Source organism: Hyperoodon ampullatus (genome assembly GCF_949752795.1).
Source record: "Hyperoodon ampullatus genome assembly, chromosome: 17".
NCBI lineage: Eukaryota > Metazoa > Chordata > Mammalia > Artiodactyla > Ziphiidae > Hyperoodon > Hyperoodon ampullatus.
Genome location: NC_136930.1, coordinates 28360595 through 28383233, shown reverse-complemented (window position 1 = coordinate 28383233; position 22639 = coordinate 28360595). Strand labels below are relative to the sequence as shown.

General features: G+C 37.4%; 1 protein-coding gene across 1 annotated transcript in view; it reads right to left on the bottom strand.

Moving 5' to 3' along the window:
- WWP1 (WW domain containing E3 ubiquitin protein ligase 1) overlaps positions 1–22639 on the bottom strand; it is a 93291-nt gene that overhangs the window by 37878 nt on the left and 32774 nt on the right. Inside the window, exons 8-10 of the mRNA XM_079722795.1 lie at positions 12652–12988; positions 5668–5763; positions 4143–4317 (exon numbers count right to left, since the gene is read on the bottom strand). Coding sequence (XP_079578921.1) covers positions 4143–4317; positions 5668–5763; positions 12652–12988 — 608 coding nt within the window. The remainder of the gene's footprint in view (positions 1–4142; positions 4318–5667; positions 5764–12651; positions 12989–22639) is intronic.

Below are 22639 nucleotides of genomic sequence, written 5' to 3'. Positions count from 1 at the left end.
AAGCATCCGACACAGTTCAACGCCCATTTATGATAAAAACCCTGCAGAAAGTAGGCACAGAGGGAATTTTCCTCAACATAATAAAGGTCATATATGACAAACCCACAGCCAACATCATCATCAATGGTGAAAAACTGAAAGCATTTCCAATAAGATCAGGAACAAGACAAGGTTGCCCACTCTCATCACTATTATTCAACATAGTTTTGGAACATTTAGCCACAGCAATCAGAGAAGAAAAAGAAATAAAAGGAATCCAAATCGGAAAAGAAGAAGTAAAGCTGTCACTGTTTGCAGATGACATGATACTCGACATAGAGAATCCTAAAGATGCTATCAGAAAACTACTAGAGCTAATCAATGAATTTGGTAAAGTAGCAGAATACAAAATTAATGCACAGAAATCTCTGGCATTCCTATACACTAATGATGAAAAATCTGAAAGTGAAATTAAGAAAACACTCCCATTTATTACCACTGCAACAAAAAGAATAAAATATCTAGGAATAAACCTACCTAAGGAGACAAACGATCTGTATGCAGAAATTATAAGACACTGATGAAAGAAATTAAAGATGATACAAATAGATGGAGAGATATACGATGTTCTTGGATTGGAAGAATCAACATTGTGAAAATGACTCTACTACCCAAAGCAATCTACAGATTCAATGCAATCCCCATCAAACTACCACTGGCATTTTTCACAGAACTAGAACAAAAAATTTCACAATTTGTATGGAAACACAAAAGACCCCAAATAGCCAAAGCAACCTTGAGAACGAAAAATGGAGCTGGGGGAATCAGGCTCCCTGACTTCAGTCTATACTACAAAGCTACAGTAATCAAGACAGTATGGTACTGGCACAAAAACAGAAATATGGATCAATGGAACAGGATAGAAAGCCCAGAGATAAACCCACACACATATGGTCACCTTATCTTTGATAAAGGAGGCAAGAATATACAGTGGAGAAAAGACAGCCTCTTCAATAAGTGGTGCTGGGAAAACTGGACAGGTTCACGTAAAAGTATGAGATTAGAACACTCCCTAACACCATACACAAAAATAACCTCAAAATGGATTACACACCTAAATGTAAGGCCAGAAACTATCAAACTCTTAGAGGAAAACATAGGCAGAACACTCTATGACATAAATCACAGCAAGATCCTTTTCGACCCACCTCGTAGAGTAATGGAAATAAAAACAAAAATAAACAAATGGGACCTAATGAAACTGCAAAGCTTTTGCACAGCAAAGGAAACCATAAAGAAGACCAAAAGACAACCCTCAATATGGGAGAAAATATTTGAAGCAACTGACAAAGGATTAATCTCCAAAATTTACAAGCAGCTCATGCAGCTCAATAACAAAAAAACAAACAACCCAATCCAAAAATGGGCAGAAGATCTAAACAGACATTTCTCCAAAGAAGATATACAGATTGCCAACAAACACATGAAAGAATGCTCAACATCATTAATCATTAGAGAAATGTAAATCAAAACTACAATGAGATATCATCTCACACTGGTCAGAATGGCCATCATCAAAAAATCTAGAAACAATAAATGCTGGAGAGGGTGTGCAGAAAAGGGAACACTCTTGCACTGCTGGTGGGAATGTAAATTGATACAGCCACTATGTACAACAGTATGGAGGTTCTTTAAAAAACTACAAATAGAACTACCATACAACCCAGCAATCCCACTACTGGGCATATACCCTGAGAAAACCATAATTCAAAAAGAGTCATGTACCAAAATGTTCATTGCAGCTCTATTTACAATAGCCAGGACATGGAAGCAACCTAAGTGTCCATCAACATATCTGGATAAAGAAGATGTGGCACATATATACAATGGAATATTACTCGGCCATAAAAAGAAATGAAATTGAGTTACTTGTAGTGAGGTGGATAGACCTAGAGTCTGTCATACAGAGTGAAGTAAGTCAGAAGGAGAAAAACAAATACCGTATGCTAACACATATATATGGAATCTAAGAAAAGAAAAATAATGTCATGAAGAACCTAGGGGTAAGACAGGAATAAAGACACAGACCTACTAGAGCATGGACTTGAGGATATAGGGAGGGGGAAGGGTAAGCTGTGACAAAGTGAGAGAGTGGCATGGACATATATACACTACCAAACGTAAAACAGATAGCTAGTGGGAAGCAGCCGCATAGCACAGGGAGATCAGCTAGGTGGTTTGTAACCACCTAGAGGGGTGGGATAGGGAGGGTGGGAGGGAGGGAGACGCAAGTGGGAAGAGATATGGGAACATATGTATATGTATAACTGATTCACTTTGTTATAAAGCAGAAACTAACACACCATTGTAAAGCAATTATACTTCAATAAAGATGCTAAAAAAAACCACAAAAAAAACAAATGCCTATTAATAAATAGTATTAAACACTAGAATTATCTTTATACAAGTAAACTTTTACCTTAGTATTAATATCTTTTATATATTCATACATACATTAATGCATACACATTATCACAACCCAGAAATACATTCAAAAGAAAATATAAACATTTTACCATCAATTTTTAAAGTGTCAAATATAAAAATCATTACCTGAAAAATCATTTCTTAATGATAAAATGCATGTATCTTGATAAATATTTTATAAACTTGTAATAGATACTGTTAATTATACTCAATATTATTTAGATAATAAACCTCAATCTGTCTAAAGATGTTCTGTTATGTGTAGAACACAGTTCTGATACACAACTTGCCTAATTCTGCCCTGTTTCCCTAAGGTTTTCATACATACAACAAAGTCCAACCAAAACACACACACACAGTACATAATTTGTTTAGTATATACAGCTAAAGATGGAACCTGACCACAGACTTCTGTGTAAGTTGCTAAAGAACCAGCAATTTACAGCACAAGATGTTGTGCAAGCTGATTTGGCCCACTCTCTCTCTGCTGGCTACAGACAACCAGGAGAGTGGATCAACCTACAAATGAGAACTTATTACTTAACCTCCAAAGAAAGTGGAGTTGAATGAGCCATCCTGAGGTAGGATTCTGAAGAGTTAAGTTTTCTTTTTGTATCTTTCCTAATTCCTTTCTACATTTTGGGGTTTCAAGTTGCCTCAAAACATTATCTAGAGATCCCCAGTACTTAAAATTTATAATTTCTACTTCTTGCGATCAAACCTATTTAACAGAAGTCCCCTCTACCCTCCATTCTTTTTTTTTTTTTTTTTTAATTTATATTTATTTTCTCTCTCTCCCTCTCTGCCTGTTTTTTTTTTTTAAAGAAGTTGTTGGGGGTAGGAGTTTATTAATTAATTAATTTATTTTTGCTGTGTTGGGTCTTCGTTTCTGTGCGAGGGCTTTCTCTAGTTGCAGCGAGCGGGGGCCACTCTTCATTGCGGTGCGCGGGCCTCTCACTATCGCGACCTCTCTTGCTGTGGAGCACAGGCTCCAGACGCGCAGGCTCAGTAGTTGTGGCTCACGAGCCCAGTTGCTCCGTGGCATGTGGGATCCTCCCAGACCAGGGCTCGAACCCGTGTCCCCTGCATTAGCAGGCAGATTCTCAACCACTGTGCCACCAGGGAAGCCCTACCCTCCATTCTTGTGGATGTTTTCTTATGGCAATAAATAGATCACCAATTGGTCAAAGTTTCAGACAGCATTAGATTTTTTTTGGACAAAACTACCTCCAATCCCAAGAATATATATTTGTTGGGCCAAAACAGATGAAAGCATTTCTGAGAATCTGGGATGGGAATCAGAATAGCTGGAATATGGCAAGACTGGCCTTAAGTAAAATCAGGAGGTAACTGGTTTTGTTTAAAGCAAACCAAATGATTATAACTAAAAGTAGAAGACTAGGAACTGGTAAAGACAAGTTATTTTATTAAGAAATTGCATTTATGAAACTACCACTTAATAAGGACAAAAACCTGATTGTATAGTTATGACAGTAAACTAGAATTTTAAAAAAAAATCTTAAAAGTGCTTATGTATATCAGAAATGCTAAATTATTTACTAAAGATCAACTAAAAAATACCTTGTAATCTATAACATTTAAGAAAAATCACCAAGATAGAAAAGGGAAAAGCCTGGAGGAAAAGCTGTATTAACATCTTATCATTTCCTAATTACCGAGTAGAGGTATCGTTGGTTGAACTGTTGCATAGCTCCCTGCAGTTGGTTCCGCTGAGACTGCCACTGTTCAAAATTCCGCACAGATTCCATGGTAGGCCGCTGCCAGGTTGTTGTCCTGGTGTTATGATCCACATAATAAACTCTTCCCCGATCATCAACTCTTCTTTCCCAACTACCAAAAATAAAATAAGCAATAGTAAAAATGAAAATAAACAATAATCTCTTACTATAAGAAACTGGAAAGTAGTTAGGTAATACTTCACTTAAATAATTTAAAAATCAAGTCCAAGAGCTAAGTTTAAAAGAACGTAAATACTGATACTCCTCAGAAAAATTATGAACATGTAACTTGCTATCTATTTTAGCTAAACTACCTTCCCATTCTTCCCTATATGATTTCTAAGAGCTGTCTAAAAAAGAGGCCACAGACTGAACAGTAACAGTCTGACTATCCTTTCTCCCTCTTTTTTTGATAAACATTTACTGAGTGTTTACTGTATACCTAGCAATCTGCCTCTATCATGCCTGCCCATGTAAAGGGTTTTAACTCAACTTATATAGGTTTTTAACCTACCTTTCACGGTTACACTGCTGCTGAACTAAAGTGCAGATCGAGCCATGCCATTCCACCTATCACCGTTCCCTGGCATGGCATAAAAATGAACCCATTCACCATTTCAGCCTTACCTCCCTTAAGGTCTTTCAAGGGACCCATATGAGAGCCAAATCAATTACTTGCTGGCCCCAAATGTGTCATATGTTTCATTCTGTCATGCCTTTGTTTTAACATCCCCTCAGAACAGAATGCCCTTCTCTACCAGCCAGAATTCTCCCCATCCTCCAGAGTTTAGTTCACCTTAAGCCAATCTGTGTCATTAATTTATATGATTTCAGTATCCTTTCAGCAACCAATCTCACAAAAATAACATAGATCTTGTCCTGAATTTTCTGGACTTTGAATATGTTTTATATTGATGGACCCTGAGTTGCATCTGGAAGGACAGTTTGTGAATGACCTTGAATGACCACTTAAGAGCATAAACTTTATTTAGTATGTAATAGAAATGCTTTTAAATTTAAAACCCTCTATAATTTTAGTCATAATGTAATATAATTTTACTTGCAGCAATCTTTTAGATAATATTTTGAATGACACTAATACTTATTACGTAAGTGTCATTCAATAGCATAGTTTAGATCCCTATCTATGGAGAACCATACATATAAACTATCCTAAATATGACTTTCATTCCTTAAAAAATAACAAGGACTGAAATTGGACCAAAATTCTACAACTACTCTCAGTAAACTCATGCCAATGTTTGACAATCTCTTGGAAGCCCTTAGGACTAACTGTAAAAGAGACACAATGTAACAAATCTCATCTACTGAACATTTATTATTCACAAAAGCAAATCAAGGAAACATAACATGTAGAATGAATCATTTTATATTGTATTAAATAAACTTTTAAAATCACATGTATAAAACACAACTGAAGATGCATAAGATGCTACATTACCCTGGAGGTAAAGGTTGTGGCCTCTCCCATGTGGTCGTTCGAGTGTTATGATCCACATAATAGGTTCTACCATGAGGATCTTTTCTCTGTTCCCACCTTCAATGAAAAAGCAAAAATAAAAGATAACAAACTAAGACAATCTGAAAAATGGTTCCTTCTTATAATCCAAAAAATTACAGATAAGTTTTACTTTAAAAGGTCACATATATACATAAAATAAAGTTGTTTCTTTTCTCAATTACTGTGCTTTTTTTTAAAGAAGATATCTTTAAAAATTTATTTATTTATATGTATGTATTTATTTATTTAGTTGCACTGGGTCTTAGTTGCGGCAGGTGGGCTCCTCAGTTGTGGCTCGAGGGCTCCTTAGTTGAGGCTCACCGGCTCCTTAGTTGTGGCATGCGGGCTCCTTAGTTGTGGCATGCGAACTCTTAGTTGAGACATGCATGTGGGATCTAGTTCCCTGACCAGGGATGGAACTCCGGCCCCCTGCACTGGGAGTGTGGAGTCTTAACCACTTCACCACCAGGGAAGTCCCTATTGTACCTTTTAAGTTCTTAATTATTCACCTTTCATCAACAGTACTGGCAACTCAGTAAGTACAGTTAGCAGAGGAAGACAGAATAATACGTAAAGTTTTTAAAAGTTACTAATTTACAGAATTCCAAATCATCAGAAAACAGAAATTCAATTAAGAGCAGAGGAACTTTCAGCCTAATATCATGCCCAGAGCACAAAATGTCAATGAAGTAATACCCATTTTTGCAATTTAGAAAATACACATCTAAAAGATTTTAGCAGAAATCTCCTTAAAGTATGTGGTGACACAGCTCCATGAAAATTCTTTCTTCTATCTGCATATAGTGTCCTCTTTTTGTGCACATCTATCCCTCTCTTGTCTTTGGTAAGCCTCTGAGTTTATGGACATCCAATTTTATCTTTTTCTGTTCTATCTCAAAGACACTCAACCTCTTATTTTCCCCACCCTCATTTTCTCCTCTGTGATCCCCGTTTCTTCCTTTCCAGTCTTTCCTTAAAATGGTATAGAAGAAAAATTTTAAACATAAAAAATAAAAACCTGGTATTTCTGAGTTTAATATTCTTGCTTTCACCTGAAAGTAGAATAAATGGAAAATATTTTCCTTTCTCTTAAACACAAGGATCCAATTTAATTTGACTTCTTTTTGATTAGAGAGGCCTTTAATTTTTAAATTATTTTCCTACACAATGACCGTATTAAAGTTATTCCCTAACAAGGTGTACACATACATACATATTTTAAATGGCATGCAAAAAATAATCATTTGTTTAAGCTGCATCTGACAAAGATTAGCCACAACAAACTTAAATAGTAACCATGAACAATAAAGATGCCCAAGTTCACAACCGATTCAGGATAATATAGATTATTAAAATTATCTATTATGAAACAGTGGTATAAAATCCTACACTGGAACATTCATGCTACCCTGTAACTACAAAAATTTAGATATTCCTCATAAGTATTTTACTAAAAATAATAACCTGAAATTTCAGATTTACTTCATATGTTTTTATATAATAATAAATGTTCACGGGAAGGCAGGATTTAAATATGGAATTTCATTTTTAAAACATTTCTGGAATACCTAGGACACATACCAGTGGGTTACTGATTTGTAGGAAAGCTTAACAGCTAAAACCAAATACCTACAAAATATATCAAGTTTTAAGAGCTTCCTGATAATGGTACTTTTGCTATTTTTAGGTATTAATTCCTATAATCAGTTCTTGAATTTGTACTGCTATTCTATATCAAAATTTCGTGGTTTCCAAACTTTCTTTACAAATATTCTTTACTACTTTTAATTTAGCTTTTTTATCAAAATTATATATACTTTCACATACTATTTAATATATATCTCACAGTTATATAATTATGTAACCTCCACACAGTTTAAACAATCAGATAGTCTATGAGGCTCATTACAAAAAAACAATAGTGCCTACTGTCTCCTAATCTCATTTTCTACGCCCCAAAGGCAACATTTTCAACTGTTTTAGCCAATTCTTTTAGTATTTACCTCTTTTTTCTTATTAACAAGCTTACTCTAATTTAATTTCAAGCATAATTTATTGATTTCTCACTATGAAAGATGAAGCTGTAAGTCTCTTTCCTCCACAGATGTACGCATATACACTGTAACCTGGACCCTCCTTCCAACTGTTCCAAATACACACATATACTGTGTCCTTCCCTTATAATTATTATGACTGTGTAAACCCTCCTGACAGCTGAGCTGTGAACACACCATGATTTCTTTGTCTCCTTTCCTCCCATTTCCTTGTTTTCTTCATACTTATTAATTTAACTACAAATACTTTTCTAGTTGCATAAATCTCCTCTCAAAATATTCAAGCTCTGGGCTTCCCTGGTGGCGCAGTGGTTGAGAGTCCACCTGCCGACGCAGGGGACGCGGGTTCGTGCCCCAGTCCGGGAAGATCCCACATGCTGCGGAACGGCTGGGCCCGTGAGCCATGGCCGCTGAGCCTGTGCGTCCGGAGCCTGTGCTCCGCAATGGGAGAGGCCACAACAGTGAGAGGCCCGCGTACCGCAAAAAACAAAACAAAACAAAAAAACTCCTGTCATGCCCCACCCTGTTTTCCTGGGGTAGGGCATCCCAGGCCGTGGACATGCCGTGCACCCAGTTGCCCTCTGCTGACAACGTTCTTGGGACAAAGAACTCCTGGCCCAAAGGGGAGGAGCCTGGTCAGTTTCACCGCCTGACCCAGTGACTCTAGGATCCCAGTGTGCTTTTCTCTCCTGCCCTGGCAGCCGAATCACGGGAAGGCAACTTGCTAAGTTTTTACTCCCAGAGTGAGAGTCTACCTTTGGGGGCATGACGGTTGCCAAGAATGAGTCCCCAGTGTGTGAGTGGTGACCAGAGCAGGCCTTGGGCAGCAATGAGGAAGGAAGGTGCTGGCAGGGGAAAAAGGCGGTACCGGGATAAAGGGGCGTGGTCTCAGGCTTGATGTGGGAGACTCACAGTGACAGCAAACTAGAGCTGTACCCGGGGGTACTATAAAAGTGATGAGCTGGAACTGCCCAGAGACTAGATTATCCCTGCAGTGGAAATTCATGAGTACCCCTCAAATAGTTGCAAATTACCACGTTGATTGATGAGACTTCTCAATAGAATTATTTAATTTCATGGGGATAAGTGCTAACTTATAACCGCTACACCTCACCTTCAACCATAATACTCTCCCTTCTTAGTATTCAGATGTAGCCTCCCTTTCTCATAAATTTCCAAAACCTACTGCTGAAGAAAGACCTTGTTAAAATAATAATAATAATAAATGTGAAAGACTTTTATTAAACATATTACAATAACAATGATAGAATTTAGTTGCTGAGTGGATAACTACTGGTTTCAAACTTGGATAATGGGGTGGGTGGTAAGACTTGCCTTCTCATAAACCACGACCAACAGCTGCCCCTCTCTTCTGTACGGCTTGCCAATCTCTCTCCTGGCTCCTGCCCATCAGCAACTGACCACCCTTTAGGTCACTGCCATTTTTTAAAACAAAAAACTACTCCTCAATACTGTACCTTTTCTTGCTCGCTTCTACCAAACACTCCTCTCTCCCTGTGTGTTCACAGGGAAAAAGTTTTATGCATTAGTTCTCACTCTTTCAAAGAGTTTTCTATCACACTTCCATCCCTTCCATTCACTCCATCACACAGCAGTCTGAACACAGCTCTATTTCCCAGAAATTATTCTGTCAGAGATCAACAATAAATAATCTCTTTGTTGTTAAATTCAGTGGGTGCCTTTCAGTTATCTTACTTGAATTTTCCGTAGCTTTTGACCTTGTTAACCATTTCCTCCAAAGCATTTACAAGCCAGGGCCTTTGCCCAATTGCTCACTCACTCAAAATCATTTAATCAAGCACTAATTCACTTATAAATATTTATTGAGTACCTGCTACATGGCAGGCATAGTTTTAGGCACGAGGAATACAGAAATGGACAAAATAAAAGCCCCCTTTTCAGTCTAGTGGAGAGAAAACTGACAAAAACACACAAATGTATGTTTCATGGTGATTTAAGTGTTATAAAGAAAAGTAATACAAATAACATGCTGATTAAAAGAACCCTACTCAAAAGAGTACAATACTGATTCTATTTATGTTAAGTTCTACAACAGGGAAAACGAATCTATAAGCTATTGTGGAAAAAAGCTTTTAAGGAGGAACAGTGGCTGCCTCCCTCAAAGTAGGGACAGGGATTGACTGAAAGCTTGAGAGAACTTTCTGAGGTGATGATAATACTCTAATCTTAATAAAGGTGTGACAAATGAGCATTTGTCAAAACTCATCAAAATGGCACATTTAAGACTCATGCATTTCCTTCTATGTAAACTTTACCAAAAAATCTTTAAGCAAATATTGAATTCTAGTTAACGATATGCAAGCCGAAGTTCTGAGGGGCAAAATGTACTGGTATCTGCAACTTAGTTATCAGGAAATTATTAGACAAATGGAGAGATGAAGACATGTGTGATAAAGCAAGCAGAGTAAAATGTCAACGACAGAACCTAGTGGTAGATAGATATATGGGTGTTCACTGTAAAATTCTTTAAATTTTTCTGCGTGCTTGTAAATTTTCATAACAGAAGGTTGGGAAAAAATGAGGCAGGGGACGGGGACAGAGGGACCTGATTTGGACAGAAGGAATCGGGAAAGGCCTCTGGAGCAAGGTAACATTTGAGCAGAGACACGCAGATACCTGAGGAATAACACTCCGCACAACAGTCAGAGCACAAGCGAAGAAAGGGCTCTAGGTAAGACCGTGCTTGGCATAACACTCACTCGGGCTGGAATACGCTTCCTTCAGAACACTCGTGATTCTAGCACCTACGACTGTACTGTGTAGTTAGCCACGTAAGTTATCCAAGAGTGGACACACGGCAGCTAAGAAGATTGTTGAGGAAAGAGGGAAGATGACGTGGATTGGAAACTGCTGGCTCAGATGGTCACACAAGCCAAGTGCTGCATAAGCCAGAGGGGTCACCCTTGCCTCCAGCCTCCGACTCTACCTCCCACAGCTAATTACCACACCCATCGTAACGTAGTCGCCCCAGGAGACTAGCATCTACCTTAGCGCAGGCTGTTTTTACTTCTCACCTGGATTAGTAGCATCTCAACCTTCTAGGTAACAGCTCACAGAGTAAGAATACACTTTACATAAATGCCTTTGTTCACCCTAGACTGCTATTTACCTACAAATTTTACACACACAAGCACACATCAGAAAAACAAACTTTCCCAAAACAATGTTTACCTAACACACTTCAGTTTTCCATTCTAGTCCATGTTGACTTACTTTATTATGTTTTCAAATGCTGGTCACCATCTATTAATAGGCTGCAACTTGCAATTTGAAAATCACTCATCTAGATCCCTACAAAATTCTCCTAATGCAAAGATCACATACGGTGGCTATAGGCATGCTGAAGCATGTACTTGGCCGCACAGAATTAAGTTTATGTACTCACCACTTTAAACAGGAATGTGCCCACTTCTCTCATTTACGAAGCAGCCTAGCTGCTATTCTAGCTTGTTCCTTAACTCCTAATCTGTCTATAACACTCCTAGAATAATTTTACTAAAATGCAAATATGACTGTGGCACTCCCCTGCTTAAAATTCTTTAATGTTTATTCATGGTTTTCAGGAAAAAACTCCTAAACTTTTAGCAGGTATACAAAATTCTTCAGGGGACTGTTTATTCTTCAGTACTACATAGCTTGCTTCCTCCAATGCTCAACTCCAGCTGTAACAAAATACCATTTCCTGAGTTCAGTTTACTCATTTATGGATGTCAGAAATCCGAATGTGCAGTTAGCTCCACTGAGAATGAAACCTTTCACCACTTGTGCCTCCATTATTGCTGTGCTAACTCCTACGCCTCTTTCAGAAATCCACTCAAGGGTCGTCTCTTCCAAAAAGTATTCTTTATCTCAGTATAGCAGGTTACTCCCCACTAACTTCCCTCTATACATGTTCCCTCCCACAGCACCCTAAACTTACACCTCTAGCTTAGCTTTAATTGAACTGTATAGACAATGACTATTTATTTATCTTACCCCCCATCAGATCATGAGGTTCTTGACAGTAAGAAGAGCTTCTTCTATATCGGTGTCATAATGGCAGACACATGAGACTAAGATAAATGCCTAAGTTGCCAAAGATAGAAGACAAAGGGACAATGAGAGATTTCTGAGAGGAAAGGGAAGATACTGTATGGCCAAAAATGCTTGGAGGAAGCAGTGGAGATTTCCAGCAAGTAGATAAAAATAAGCTCAGAGAAAGGTCTGGTCTGGATATATAGATTTAATAGTTAAAATGATGGGAGAGTATAAGATTCAAGAGAGGCAGGACAAGACCAAAGGCTGAAACCACGATTAGGCAACAGACAAAATCAGATGAGCCAGTAAAGAGCACTGAGAAAAAACAGTTCAGAAAGTAAGAAAGGGGGGCTTCCCTGGTGGCGCAGTGGTTGAGAGTCCGCCTGCGGATGCAGGGGACGCGGGTTCGTGCCCCGGTCCGGGAAGATCCCACATGCCGCGGAGCAGCTGGGCCCGTGAGCCATGGCCACTGAGCCTGCGCGTCTGGAACCTGTGCTCCGCAACGGGAGAGGCCACAACAGTGAGAGGCCCGCGTACCGCAAAAAAAAAAAAAAAGAAAAGAAAGTAAGAAAGGGTATGGACACAGTGACTGTGATGAGAAAATGATGGCAATGAGGTAGAGACCTCTAGAGGTGCAGTTTCCACAGCTAGAGAGTAGAAATTCTAACTGCTGTAAGCTGTGCAGGACAGCACTGTATACACCGTACTTTTATCACAGCATTCTCAAACTGTATTGTATGTATGTTTAAAAACCCGAGCCACTAAACAAGCTTCTTGGAGGCAGAGACAATCAATCATTAATTTAACATACCCCGATGGCAGAGTTTCTGTGTTGGCATTTCCAGACTGCTGCCGGACAGGTTCCACACAGACATCTGGCTGTCTTAATTTGGCTGCTTCAAAGGCAGAGCTACTTCCAGAACTGGAGGTAGAAGGATCTAATGTACTTCTAGCTTCAGACCCAAATGCTGCACTGTTAGAAAGAATACATTCATTGTTTTCTGAGGAGGTCAGTATTTCTTGAACTGGAGGATCTTCGACAGTAGTACTAGTGCAATTCGAAGACAAGGCGGTTTCTCCAGATACTATTGCAGTACCCGTGGTGGAAGCATTATCAGTTGGTGCAGATGAGGATGATTCTCCATTAACTGAAAAGGGGAAAATTAGTAAGATGATCTATCAAGGAATGACAAAGCAACCAGTTAACTCATCAATTATATTTATTCAGAGCCTAATTTATACTGAGCAATGTATCAGGTACTGACAGAAATAAGACAGACGATACTTTTTGTCGTTTACATTTTAGAGATGAACGTTTAAATAATAAAACTTAAGACTATATATATATATATATATATATATATATATACACCAATAACCCTAACTTAGAGAAAGAGAAACCAACATGAACAAACGTTTTTCCTCCAAAGAATCAATTCTGAATATCTGCATGGGTTATATAAAAACCTTAAAATGACCCCGTTCAAGCTCCCTTTCCTATTCAAATGCAGCTAATATCAAAAGAACTCTTGCCAAATATAAAGTGGCATTAATTCTTAAGAAAGTACTACAGGGGACTACAAAAAGATCCAGGAACTCGTTCTACACTTGCTAAAGAAATAACCCAGCACTGGGATCCAGTGATATCATTTTCTTTATTTTCATTTTAAATGTGATTCATCCATTTCAACTATGTGTCACTATAAAAGTGAGTCAAATTAAAACTGGAAAGAGAATAGATTATTGAACAAAACCTATTAGAAAATCACACATCAAAGTTTTAATTGAAACAGAAAAGGGAGACATAATTAAGAGTAATGGAACGTTCAGGTGGATTTTTAAAGAAAGAGATTTAAATAGTGGGAAGGAGAGAAACGAGTACTATTAAAGGAATCAAACAGTAAGCACAAAAAACAACAGAACCAATGAAGTTCTGTACCAACTACAGGGGAGAGTAGCTCTGGGAGAAAAAAAGTCAATAACAAAATATAAAAAATAAAATGTTTATATAGTGCTACTGGTACTCAACACTGTTACATAACATGAAGAAAAGAAAAGAAAAGAGAATGTGCAGAGAGACTAAATTCTGGGTCTCTTACATGATGTTCAGAATTGATATATGATGGTCAAACTGAATTTTCTCATTTCATTTTCACTCTTCAACAATGCAGAAATTAATTTCCAAAAAAAGAAAAGATTAGCAATAGTATTTTCAAAGCAAAATAATACTAAATGGGAAAAGAGGAATATTTGACAAAAGACAATCCAGTCCAATAAGAAAGAATTATAAACCTTTAGGCATACTAAAACATAGCACATGCTACACAAACTGTTAAAAAACAGAGGAAGAAAATTAATTATTAAATAGCACCTTTCAGTTGTTCAAGGCAAAAACCTCTCTCCTACAACAATTCAACTGCAAGTGCTCTCAGCTCTCCTCTCCGTCTACACCACTACCCCTGTCCACCGTTCCTTGTTTACTCTACTGCAATAGCATCCTAATTGGTCTGCCTGCTTCCTCTCCGGTACAACTCCAATCCATTCTCCAAATAGCAGCCAAAATAATCTTATAAAAGCACACAACAGATGTTTTCACACCCTAATTAAACATACCCATTACAACCAGAATAAATTCCAAACTCTTTACCACAGCTCATGACAAAAGACTCTACACAGTCTACTCCACAGGTACACCTGACTTCTCAAAATGGTCTCCTTTCTGTTCCTTGAATAGAACAAACTCCCTCCCATTCAGGGATGTGCACTTGCTGTTCCCACCGTCTCAGAATAGCTCTGACTGGCTGCTTCTTATCACACAGAGTCCAGACTCAACCACTCCTTAGGAAAGGCAGTGCTGGGGTATCTTACTTAATGCTGCACCTGCCCCACCGTCCCTCCAGGCTACATATTAGACTGTTTTCTCACGTTCTGAAATATTTTATTTGTTTTTATTTCTTTTTCATTGAGTTCAGAATGCAAACACTGTCAGGCTCGTTCACTTTTGTATTTTCAACAGTTACAACATGCCTGGCATACTAAAACAATAAATCTTAAATAAAGACAAATCACAGAGGAAGAAGTGAACATACCTCTGTCAAAACTAGGCAGATAAAAAGAGCATTAGTAGAAAATATTAAGTATATGAAGGATTTAATAACACAGTCAATACACCTGTTCTAAATTACAGAGTTAGAGAGGTAGTTTTGAGTTTCCATTATATATATATTCCATCCAAACAATCTAAGAATTCTTAGAAAAAAATGACATGTAAGGGACCAAAGGAAAATCCCAATTCTATAATCAGAAGGTGACATTCTAACTATAATTCAATAAAACTAGAAACAAAACAAAGTACAACTTGTTGAAATGTTTACTAAAAGTCTGGCAGAGTCTGTTAAACATTTTTTTAAGGATTATCTTATTTAACAGAACAATGCTATGAGGCAGATACCAGCATTATTCCCATTTTACTGGTGAGAAAATTGATGCTTATATGTCCATAAAAATGACAGTTCTTCCCCACCCACAATCAATTTTGCTTAGAAGATTAAAAAGAAAACTAATTATTAAGTTAAAGAAATAAATAATAATGAAATCACAAACTTTAGGGAAACTAAGGGCAATGAAAATATTTGTATCAAATATTTGACATGGCAAAAGAAGTACCCAAGGATATAAGAACAAATAGCAATAAATGAGCTTAGCATTCAATTCCAGAGCTAGGGGAAAATGGTAGAAGGAAAGGAATTAAAAGAACAATATAATAGATCAGAATTTCCTAACTTACCTGATTAGAATCAGTTGGGATCTTATAGAAAGTATAGGTCTCAGTTTCCATTCTACAATTATTGAATCTCTAGGGGAAATCTCTAGGGAAGGGTCTGGGAATCTGTATTTTTAACAAATGCTTCAGATGAATTCTTACCGGAAAAGTTGGAGAAACCATGAAATAAACGTTTCCAAATTTTATAAAGAAAAATATAGTTTGGAATACCATGTACAACTTCATATCAACAAGTCTAAACTATATTAACTAAACTCATTCAAGAGAAAGAAAAATTGAAAAGATCAGAGTAGAAATGGAAAAGGTGACGAAAGACCTAACACTATCCTTCCAAAAGGCACCAGGCTCAGTTAGTTTTTTGAAGTCTTCAATGAAGATTACCCCCGTGTTGTCTGAAGTGTGATAGTACATTGGTGGAGAAAAAGAAAAAAGGAGTTCCTTAATTTATTCTGCAAGGGTAATATAACCCTACAACTGAAACTGAATAAATTAAAAGATGGCTCAATATCAGGAAATTATGTTAGGAAAACAACTATGTTAACAGGTTAAAAGACAAAAGCCACATGATTATTTTCAATACAAACCAAAAAGCATTCAATAAAATCTTGATAAAACTACTGATGAGAGGAATCAAGGAAAATTCATAAATAATCTAGATTATCCACCAGAAACCTAGAGTAAGCATGATATATTAATGGTAAAACATTAAAAGAACTTCTATCAAGATCAGGAACAAATTAAAATCAAGAACAAAACAAGGAAGATCACAATCAAGTCAATACTGCTGGTTATATATGACAATGCATTAGGACAAGACAGAAGTGAAAAATAACAGATGTAAAATGGTAAATTCATCTAGAAAGATAAGATTATTTATTTAAAACACAAGAGAATCAACTGAAAAACCATTAAAACCAATCATTAATTTGACTAAAACATATCAGCACCATGATCAGATAGATACAAGTTCAATGTCAAGATTATACTCAAGACCTATCTGAAGAAAACTAAAACACGTTACTAAGAGATATTTTAAAACAAAGAATGAATGGAGAGAGACATAAAATATCTCTGGATGAGAAGATTCAGTGTTGCTTAAAAGTAAAAAAAGTAATAATAATAAACTCTCCTCAAAATGCAAAAACTAGTAAGGGTGCAGAGCAAGAATTCTCATTCATTGGTGGTGGAAATGCAAAAGGGTACAGCCATTTTGGAAGACCATTTGGCAGTTTCTCACAAAAATAACCATACTCTTTATCATACAATCCTGTAAGTCACAGTCTTCAACCCAGCTGAGTTGAAAACTTATGTCCACACCAAAACCTGCAGAAGAATCTTTATATCAGCTTTATTCATAATTCCCAAAAACTGTAAACAACCAAGATGCTTTAATAGGTGAACGGATATACAAACCACGGTACATCCATACAATGGAATATTATTCAGCAACAAACAGAATTGAGATATCACGCCACAAAAATACATGGAAGAGCCTTAAATGCATATTTCTAAGTCAAAGAAGCCAGTGTGAAATGGCTACATACTGTACGATTCCAAGTATATAACATTCTGAAAAAGGCCAAACTATAGAGACAGTAAAAGATCAGTGGTTGCTAGGAACGTGGGGAAGGAGATGAATGGGTGGAGCACAGGGATTTTTAGAATAAAACAATTCTGTATGATACTGTGATGGTGGGTACATGGCAATATGCATTTCTCAAATCTCACTGAACCCATGCAACACCAAGAGCGAACCTTGACATAAAGTATGGACTTTCACTAATAACAATGCATTTATACTGGCTCATTAATTGTAACAAACATACCACAGTAATGCAAGATGTTAATAATAATTTCTTCTGAGTGGGGTATTGGAAGCATGTATTTGATTAGGGAGATTACTATTCATATATATCAGTGGTTCTCAACTGGGGACATATTTGTCCCCCACCCACCAAAGACATTTAGCAATGTCTGAAGATGTGTTTGGTTGTCACAACTAGGGGAAAGGGAGGATGTTATTGGCATTTAGTGGGTAGAGGCCAGGAATGCTGCTACAATCTTATTAGCACAGGGATAGCCACCCACCCACATCAAAAAATTATCTGGCCCAAAATGTCAATAATGCTGAAGTTGAGAAACCCTCACTGATGTGTATGTACCCAGCTACCAGGCAGCGTCCAGGCTATAGTAGTTGCAAAATAAACACCTGTTAACAAATGACATAAGGATGATTGAATAGACAAACTAACCGTAAAGACAAATGAGAAAGGGAAGGAAGGCAGGGAGGGAACGATCACAGGTTCCTTGCTCATGAAAGAATAGGAAAATTTTATATAAGCAAATAATTAAAATCTTATGTGACAGGAATGACAGCAGAAGCTTATGCAAAGCACTTCCTTCTCTACAGATATAAGATCACACCCACTGACTTGGCTTCTTAATGAGTGTATCTCAAGCCTGACTTTCTGCCATTATGACTTTTGGGTTAGGAGACAAATCTCCATCACTTCAGGTTTAATCCTTGAGAAGTAAGTTTCCCATGGACTTTATGATATGCACATCTCATAGCACCATGCATTTGTCCTCACTCTAACAGTTCAGCCAAATAAAGCAGGAAAAGGCAGAAATTCTGGAGTATCTCAGTATTATGTTTACTCCTTTGTAAAAGTATGACATGAAAAACTGCTTGTATATATACCCTAAATTTCTGTAAAAGTCAATTCACACTTGAAAGTGGCTACAGCTTTAAAGGAGGTAGAGGACAAGGGAGGCTTTGGTGATGGTGCAGTTCTGTATCTTGCTTGCAGTGCTAGCTACATGAAGCTACACGTGATAAAAACTATAAACACACACACACTCTCTCTCTCTCTCTGCAGGTATAACTGGTGAAATGTGGATTGTGTCAATGCCAATTTCCTGATTTTCATATTGTACTATAGTTACACAAGATGTTAACATTCGGGGAGGCCAGTGAAGGGAACATGGGACCTCCCTGTACATTTCTTGGCAACTTTCTGTGAATCTGTATTTCAAAATAAAAAAACTAAAAGCAAAAGTCTAATAAACTTTGAAATCAGTTCTGCCTGAAACTTACCATACTGAGCTCTACTTTATTAATACAACAGTAATTATACATTAGAAAAAGTCATTTCCACTAGAAGCTAGGGGCAGGGAGAAAAAGTAAAGAAGAAAATAATATTTTCTTAAATACCACTGTCCTAGGACTATGGTAGATGTTTTAAATTTATCTCATTTAACCTTCAAAACAATCCTATATGGTATTATTGAGTATTAGTCTCTTTTTATAAATGGAGAACCTACATTTTGAGGATGTTAAATTTGTCCAAGGTCACATGGTTAAAGCATTAAGTGGCAGAGCTGGGACTGGAACCCAGTCCTGTTAGAGGCCAAATCTAATCTCTTCAGTCATGACTGCCTCCCATTTGAGCTTAAAATAACTACCAATATGTACCAACTAAGCTGATCAAATGGATCCTCTTAAGACTCAAAAGAACAGATTGGTGGTGAGGGGAAAATGCCTTCCCCTCCAAAAGTCCTCATGTACAGTACTGTCTTTGGTGAAAAGAAATCATTTGTATTCAGCTCCAGGCTCACAATCCCTTATCTGAAACTCTTGGGACCAAGTGACTTCCAGAATTCATAACTTCAGAATTCAGAAAGGTAGTATGGCACATATATTGTTTATTAGACTAATACCAATTCAGATTGGGGCCTACACACTAATTAAACACAGTATGACTTCTGTAGCAAAACAAAAGGATACTCATACTAAGCACAAAAACTTATAAAAACCCTCAAGTCAGTCCCAGTCATTTTGCCATCAAATGAGTTTACCAAAAAAACTTTTGGTTTTAAAAATTTTAGGATTTTGGGGGTCTTCCCTGGTGGTGCAGTGGTTAAGAATCCACCTGCCAATGCAGGGGGCACAGGTTCGACCCCTGATCCAGGAAGATCCCACAGGCCGCGGAGCAACTAAGCCCACACACCACAACTACTGAGCCTGCACTCTAGAGCCTGTGTGCCACAGCTACTGAGCCTGCATGCTACAACTACTGAAGCTCGCGCACCTAGAGCCTGTGCTCTGCAACAAGAGAAGCCACTGCAATGAGAAGCCTGCGCTCCGCAACAGAGCAGCCCCCACTCGCCACAACTAGAGAAAGCCGGCGCGGAGCAACAAAGACCCAACACAGCCAAAAAAAAAAAAAAAAAAAAAAGATTTTAGGATTTTGGGATCACAAGTAATGGATTAAAAACATGTAATGTGTTATACACAGAATATGCACACTTCCACCCCATCAGCACTCCAATAGTGAAAACTGATTTTTAAAGTTCCTGATTAGAAAAAAACCCTATTTTTACACCAACACCTTAAAGCAGACTACCCCTTGAAAAGATACCTGAATTCATCATCCTACTAAGGGATGACAGATCATACAGACGACATTGGTTAAGTGACTGCTACCAACAGAGTAGGTTCCAGAAGCCTTTGTAAACCAGCCAATGGAATGATGACAGTTGGATTGCTTGGTCAGATGTCACCAACAACAAAAAGAACATGCAAACACAATCACTAAGGTGACTGGGGGAATATTATTTGAAGCTTATCATGGTATAAAAGATGAACATCGTAACTATGAGACACTATAAAAATCACACACATCTAAATGAACAGGAAAGCAGAGAGGTGAGAGCCGAAGAGGTGGATGCCAATTACAGCTCCTCTACTAGCTGGGATCCCTCAGTTCCTTCACAAGAAAAATACTAGTACTTATTTTGAAGAGTTACTGTGAGAGTTAAATCAGTCAATGAACATATAGTGTTTACAACATGTAGTAGCACATGTGTAGCACAAATATTAGCTGTTATTCTGATTGTCTTAGGTTTCCTTGCAATTACTGTGAATGTCTTGGGAATTATTTACAATGGAGCCTTCATTTCTAGTCACCCATGTGTGTGTTTTACTTTCACCTTGAAATTTCAGGCAAGGCTAAATAACAGAAGAATGTGGAAAGTGAATCTGTTTCCAACAGAAACAGTTTATAAAGTATTTAACAAGCTGTAGAATATAAATAAGAGATTCTACAATGAGGGAGAACGCAGTAAGTCCTTCTCTCTTTTGCATCAACATCTGAATAAGCCTGAAAGCTGAAACATGCAACTATGTAGTGGTCAATGGATACTTTGGCCAATCTACTCTAGCAGCTAAATATTTTAGAAAGAAGAGATAAATCCCCAAATTCCATATACTTTAAATGGAAGGTGATGACGAGAACAAAACAGAATGGTTGCATAAGCCTTTCTGAAATGAGCATTCAACATTCTTATACTTCTCATGAATAAAGAGTAGACTTAATCAAGAATTGTCACTGCTATCTAATTACTTCCAGAAATAATGGAATTGGATGTACCATTCTGAATCCAATGATAATCCCATATAACAAATCAAGCCTGGTCACATAAGGGTATTATTTTTATTTTTTACAACTCTTTGGAGTGTTCTCAAGGAAGCTACAATGCTTATAATGTAAATTTATTCATGGGTAGATAACTAGTTTTTGTGTGTGTGTGTGGTTTTTGGTATGGGTAAATATAGGTAATTATTTGATAACCTAAAAATCCATAGGCCAAAAGCACTGGACTTATGTTTCATTGTTAAGAACTCTGGTACTCAGATAAGCCATTTTTCTATGTGTGATATTTAAAAAAAAAAAAAATTATTTGTCCTTGCCATAGGTACTTTTCCCAGACTATTTTTTAAAACTGTAAATTTAATTTAGGAGAGATAATATAAGTCAGAGTTCTAGGAAACTCACTATTGTATTTACTCTCTTGGAATTAGTGAGGATGCTGGTCACATTATGGTACCTTTTCATATAGATTCACAAAAGATGGAATATCAGGAATAGGAGCTGTTTTTTTTTTGTTTGCTTTTTGGTTTTTCTTGGCCCCGAGGCTTGTGGGATCTTAGTTCCCCGACCAGAGATGAAATAGGGCCCCGGCAGTGAGAGTGCCGAATCCTAACCACTGGACCGCCAGGAAATTCCCAATAGGAGCTATTTTAACTGGTCTGTTCTTAATTTGGAGACAATCCTGAATAATCTAAAATGTTTCCTTTTCCCTTTTGCTAATAAATCTGAGGCAAATGTTCTTACTAGAAAGGATACCAGAATCAGAAAATAAATGCATTCTGCTCACTAATTTCACCCTGGTTATCTGTGTTTATCTTCTCTGAATTTTCCAGACACCTTAAATTAATGACTAATAAGTCTACTTATTGTGGGTACTTAGGATCTTTAAGTCTATCTTTTTTTAAAAAGGGCAGCATTAATAAACAAATTAAATTTTCAAAAAACCATTCATGTCAGTTCCCACGTTTACAAAAAACTTACAAAATGCATGGTAAATATCCCCCCAATCTTGGGTATAAATATACAATAGTCTTATCTATAAACCCATCTATTTTCATTTAATTACTAAATTACTTCCTTACATGTTTCTACTTTTTAATACCTTCCCATAAACAGATGAAGGAAAGAATATAGGCTCTGGAATGAAAGGAATAGGATTCCAGGGCTTCCCTGGTGGCGCAGTGGTTGAGAGTCCGCCTGCCGATGCAGGGGACACGGGTTCGTGCCCCGGTCCGGGAAGATCCCACATACCGCGGAGCAGCTGGCCCCGTGAGCCGTGGCCGCTGAGCCTGCGCGTCCGGAGGGAGCCTGTGCTCCACAACGGGAGAGGCCACAACAGTGAGAGGCCCACGAACGGCAAAAAAAAAAAAGAAAGAATTGGATTCCAACTCTAGCCCCAAGGCATATGCTAGTAATCTGAAGCAAGTCCTAAGATTTGAGTTTCAAGAAATTCATCTGAGTTAATTTATAAAGATCAAACAAAAAATGATTTATGAATATGACAGCTGAATCCATTGAAAGACAGGATTATAAAAAACAATCTTCCTTAGGCAGTCCTTCTGTAATAGAATAACATTTACTCT